Source organism: Lissotriton helveticus, chromosome 1_2, assembly GCF_964261635.1.
Source record: "Lissotriton helveticus chromosome 1_2, aLisHel1.1, whole genome shotgun sequence".
NCBI classification, from domain to species: domain Eukaryota; kingdom Metazoa; phylum Chordata; class Amphibia; order Caudata; family Salamandridae; genus Lissotriton; species Lissotriton helveticus.
The window spans coordinates 363027470-363033488 of NC_136058.1; the positions used below are offsets into that span (position 1 = coordinate 363027470).

The window sequence follows — 6019 nt, forward strand, 5'->3', positions numbered from 1 at the left end:
TACTTTGCTAAAATCCTGGAAGCCCACGTCACCGCCTGTCTCTCTCAGTTCATCGAGAGCTCCAACTTCCTCGAAGCTAACCAGGCTGGTTTCAGACCTGGCCACTCCATGGAGGTAGTGATCTTGGCTGTGCTGGATGCCCTCAGAGTCGGCGTTGACAGAGGCACCCCCAGGCCCTGGTTCTTTTAGATCTGTCGGCCGCCTTTGACACGGTGGACCATAACATCCTTCTCCACCGTGTCGAGCAGGCCGGCATCCAGGGCCTGGCACTGGCTTGGGTTAAATCCTTTCTGACCGGGAGGTCTCAGACAGTCAGCCTGGGTACTTTCAGGGCACCTAGGGAGCATTTACTCTGCGGGGTCCCCCAGGGCTCCTCCTTATCCCCTCTTCTCTTCAATCTGTATCTTCAACCTCTTCTTCTCTCTCTGAGGCAGTGGGACGTCACCGTTTTCAATTACGCTGACGACCTGCAACTCATCTTCCCCCTTGACTCTTCCTCTGCTATCTCTAATTTCCAGGCGGCTATGGTTCACATTCTCCAGTGGATGAGCCAGAACCAACTTAAATTAAATCCCGGGAAGACGGAGCTTCTTCTTCCTGGCAAGAGTTCCATCCACTGGGGTCCGCATTTCTGGCCGTCAGAGCTTGGCCCCTCCCCCATCCCCGTGGCCTCGGGGTCATTATTGACTCCGAATGATCCCTTAAGCCCCAAATAGGGATGGTGGTCTCTTCCTGCATGTATCAGCTGCGCAGGATTAGAAAGGTGGCCTATCTCTTGACTCCCGAAGCCCTGATTCAAGTCATCATGGCTCTTGTTCTCTCCCGCTTGGACTTCTCGAATTCCCTTTATCATGGTCTGCCTAAGGTCCTTCTTTCTAGACTACAGATCGTCCAGAACCAAGCGGCGAGACTGGCCTTCGGGATTCCCAAATGGCAGTCCGCTAAACCTCTTCTCATCAAACTACATTGGCTTCCTATTGCTTCGAGGGCAGCCTTTAAGATCGGCTGCCTCACTTTCAAATCCCTAACCGGCCCTTGCCCTGCTTTTCTGAAATCCCTTATTAGCCCATACTGCCCCTCACGTAACCTCAGATCTTCTCACCTCCGTCTCCTGGTTGTCCCCCCTTCTAAACTCTGCAGAATTGGCGGCCGGAGATTTGCTCTCTTGGCCCCCAAATTCTGGAACTCTCTCCCTTCTTCACTTAAATTCTCCAACTCGCTCACTCAATTTCGTAAATCCCTAAAAACTTGGCTGTTCCCACAATCTGGCTAACTCTTTTGGCCTCCTCCAGTATTCGATCAGCGCCAGGAAACCCATGGTGACAGAGCGCTCTATAAGCATCCCTTAACATAACATAACATAACATAACATAACATAACATATGATGCAATTGAAAGCTGCAGTAAGGTCTACAAAGGTCAAATATAACCTACCCTGTTTGGCCAATGTACACTCTCCCATGAGGATGTTTAGTTTAAAACCCTGCTCGACCGTGCCTAGGCCCTGTCTGAAGCCATATTATAGTCCTGTTATGATGCCTTTATCTTCAGTCTTGTAGTCTGTTCTGTATAATACGTCCACTCACCTTAACCAAATAGTCTAACAGGGATATGGGTCAATAACATGCAGGGTTGTGACAATCTCCTTTTTTTTTAATTGGGACCAATGATGATTCTGACCATGTTGTTTCCTGAAGGCATAGTATGTAATATTTCCCTACAAACTCTAAGCATTGGGTATTGTTAAGCTTTGATCGAGGTCATGCCGCGTTCCAAAACAGAATGAGGCAGAGATCCCTACTACCAATATCAGTAATATTCAGACCATTTACCATGTCAGGTGACTCTGCAAATTGGTGAGATGACTCTATGGTTAAGAACTTATCTGGGGCCTCCACAGTGTCAATGACGCAGAGCATGAAGCCAACCTCATTGTGATAACAGGTTGGAATACATGAGTAAGAAGACCTATTAGGTCCACCCATATGTCTGTTAAATCCCCTGCCTCACTAGTCCAAGCTACTAATCAGGGTGCCATTCTGGTCTATATAAGCACCCATTAACAGCGTGCTAGTCGTCAGTCTTCATGACGGGGATTCTCCCTGGGCAACAGGAGCAATAATGTTCTCCTTGGGTACGTGCAGTCAGTCTGGATCATTAGGATCGCTCAAGGTGGCATAAGGGTTGGGCATTGTGTAGATTCCCTCAACACAAAAGGGGGCTCCTGCCGGGATTACTTTGTAGTTACTGATTATGCTCTCAAGTTGAGGTCTATAAAAGAACCCCAACAGTAATGCTTTCATGACTGATTCATATGATAAAGTCTGAGATGCCTGTCGTAAGATGTTGTGTGCTAAGTCAGGGAGTCAGAATATAATTATAACTCAATCACCCTCAAATATCTTCCTTGAACGTCCTAACCACGCTACTCTCCCAGCCATCAAGATATGTCTATGATCAGCCATTTTGAAACTAGTATATCTGCACAACCGCACTGTCTTTTATAAAGCCTTGAATGCAGAATTTGTAATTATGATTCTGAATGAATGTAACAAATTTCTAAATGCTGTATGAATGTCGGTACCTTGATAATGTTTTGCATTGTATTGGTTTTAACTTAAAATGCACAATCATTTTATGAGTAAAACCACAAATATATCTGTTATTGACTGAAATTTGAAAACATTGCCATCTGTCCCTTTTTCACCAGTACTGATATCTTGTGCATCCATCGGCCTCACAGGACCCCACTTTTCTCCTTCGGCTAGTTTCTGTAGCCTCAGGGGGTAATAACTGTAGAGGGTCCAAACCACAATTGAAATGAAAGCTTTCAGTTGATTATGGACAAACATTGGACCTCCTTTAAAGAGTAGTAAACATCCGACTTTTCCATCACTGTCTTTAGCTTTAAAATTGTCAAGTGGGCATTAATATATCTAGAGGCCAGGTCAGTGACACAGCTATATTTATAAAAACCCTAAAGTATAAATGCATTCCCTCCTTAAGTAAGTAGCAAAGGCACTTGAAATTCCTTATTATCATCCTATGCAAGACTGAGTTGTAAAGGAGTGGAAATTATTTCGGCAGAGGTTAATGGTGAACAAATTACCTCTAATTCACTTTTGAAGGAGGAATTAAAAAACATAAATCAGTTAAATTAGTCATCAGCATTTTTGTTATTGGAATGAATGTGTGAGGTATTTTTTACATAGGTGCATAGTAAAAAGTAAATAATATAATACATGTATACACACCCACACACACACAGATAAATATATCAGTCGAGCTTCTGACATAAAAATTAGCAACTGGGCACAGACTCCAACATCATATGTGCTGTTAATTATCAGCACAACATGTTGAAACGATTCAATGCGTTTCGGCCACACCCGGCCTTGTTCACGTATTATGACCATTTTGAGGCGTCTTTTATTTTATTTTTACCTCATATCCATGTGACGGTGTTCAAACCAAAAAACCACTGAAAGCAGGCTCTGCATGAGATCTTAGGTTGTGGAAAACATACTACAGTTATTCATAAAAGTATATGTGTAAGATGAGTTTGTTTATCGAATATATCTATATGGGAGCATGTATATCTCCTATAATTATCTAATTTTGTAGTACATACATAAATAACAATAGAAATGAATTATGAAGTGCATTGTTTAGGAAGTCATCAAATGGCACATATAAAGCAATGTAAAGATTCAGTCCATAAACTGTTGAAAAATTGAACAAATTGAAAACCCTTAATTGTCAACCGCCTCAAGGGAAAGTATCATAGTAATCTATACTAACTTTTGGTGTCAATATCAAAATATTAAATAGTTATTCACAATCAAGTCCGAACTTAAAAATTCCACAAAATAGCCAAAGAAAAAGTGTACCACTTGCTTCCAACTATATAAAGTGCCTTATGTGTAAAGTGCAGTGCATGATTGAAGTGCAATATTAGGTAGCAGCATACATTTCTTACTCTCTATCTTTCACTTAATAATTATTCATCACAACCCTTAGTTGTCTCTAACCAGTCACCACAAAAAATTATGTAACTCCTCCCCAAGGCTTAACCCATTGGGCGTTCTGGTATCTAAGTTCAAAATATATCGGCTTTCAAGATGTCTGAGGTGTGATTCCCTAATCCCGGTTACCTCCCCATCGTAGCCTAGATATCGAATCAATGAACAAATATTTGAGACAACTGAGATTGATGTTGTGAGCTTGTTTAAAGTGATGGGCTATAGGGTACGTTGGATGGGAGTTAACTATGGCTCCTAGATGTTGCAAGATTTGAACATATACTTGCAGTTTGGTACTACCGGCATATTTGAGTTTGCAACTACATTCTAAGAAAACTGCATAGTCAGTTTTACATGTGAAAAATTCCTTTAATTTTAACTTTGTCACGGAAGGCCGTGGTGTACTGAGACACATTCACACCATAGCAGCATCCTTGTTTTTCTGAAAGCCAATTGGGCATATTTTTGATTGTAGACTGTGGGTGCTATTTTTGTCGAGTATATGCTACATAGGCTGTTGGTTGCACCTATTCACAATTATAGCATAATCAGACAATTAAGGCATCACAACAGTTCCCCTGTGACAGTATCTGACAGCTATGAGGTCCTAGAAACACAATTATGAAGATATCTGTGGTTTCTACCTGTGTGATTTAACAGAAGGTATCATACAAGTGTCAACAACACCAGGTTGGATCAGATTAGTCAATGACATTTTTATTTGCATGTATACATTTCCAAACTGCTCTTTTCACCTCCTCATTTCTCAGGCTGTATATGAGGGGGTTCAACATTGGATTTACCAGTGTATAAAACACAGACACCACCTTACTTTGCGTGACGGAGTCACTGGAAGGAAGTTGAAGGTAGATGAACAGGGTAGTTCCGTAAAACAGACAGATAACAGCCAGGTGAGAGCCGCAAGTAGAGAAGACTTTGGGTCTGCACGCAGTGGTGTGGATCTTCAAAATGGCTGCGATGATATAGATATATGATGCTACTGTGATTATAAAACAGGGGAGGCCAAAGGAAAACACCACTAAAAAAATCACTGTCCTTCGTACAAAAGTGTCAGAGCAGGAAAGATTCATCAGTGGCATCAGATCACAGTAGAAGTGGTCGATGATGTTAGGTCCACAGAAGGAGGTGTGGAAGATGCACCCAATGTATACTGCCGCAGTCATGCAGGCTCCCAAGTAGACGGTGGTCACCAGCAGGATACACGTGTTGCTGTTGATGATAAGTGGATACAGTAGAGGGTGGCAGATAGCAGCATAGCGGTCGTAAGCCATGGCTGCCAGCATGTAGCCCTCTATGGTAACAAACCATGTAAAGAAATAACTCTGGGCTGCACAACCAATGAAAGAGATCACCTTCTTACTGGAGAAGAAATCGGCTAGCATTTTAGGGGCAATGACAGAGGAGTAACAGCAATCAGACAAAGACAAATTACTTAGAAAAAAGTACATGGGGGTGTGGAGACGCGGTTCAATGGTGATTAAGGCTATGATGCTAATGTTGCCAAATAGTGATAAGATGTAGAACAGAAGGAACAGAACGAAGAGTGGACCCAGAAGTTTTGGGTTATCAGTGAGTCCCAGGAGGATGAATTCTGTCACTGAGGTCTGATTTCCAACATCCATTCTATCCTAAGATTGTATCTGTTCAGGCAAAATGTAATACATTAAAGTTCAGACAAATAATAGTTTCTAGCATACATTATAGTTATTAATGAAATCAAAAACGATAGTATAGTAAAGAGGAATCAACGACCATTCTCAAAAGTGGCCACGCCTACCAATGGATTAACACAGGCCTTACCCTGCCCTATCCCATAATAGGCTCCTTCACTGAGCACACAGTCAAATAGATCAGGCCACAAGTACTGACACCATTACAGCAGAGCATGCATCGCCACAACCACACCCCTCACATATTTAAGAAACACTCAGTGGTTAATTCACATTCCAAAGCAGATATAATGTCAGGAATTGAAC

At 42.2% G+C, this 6019-nt stretch overlaps 1 protein-coding gene across 1 annotated transcript; it reads right to left on the reverse strand.

Moving 5' to 3' along the window:
* Positions 1-4723: 4723 nt before the first annotated feature.
* Positions 4724-5665, reverse strand: LOC144803862 (olfactory receptor 5A1-like). Its single transcript, XM_078671881.1, has one exon. It carries the CDS (start codon positions 5663-5665, stop codon positions 4724-4726), a length of 942 nt encoding a protein of 313 aa, XP_078528007.1.
* Between the last annotated feature and the right edge of the window lie 354 nt (positions 5666-6019).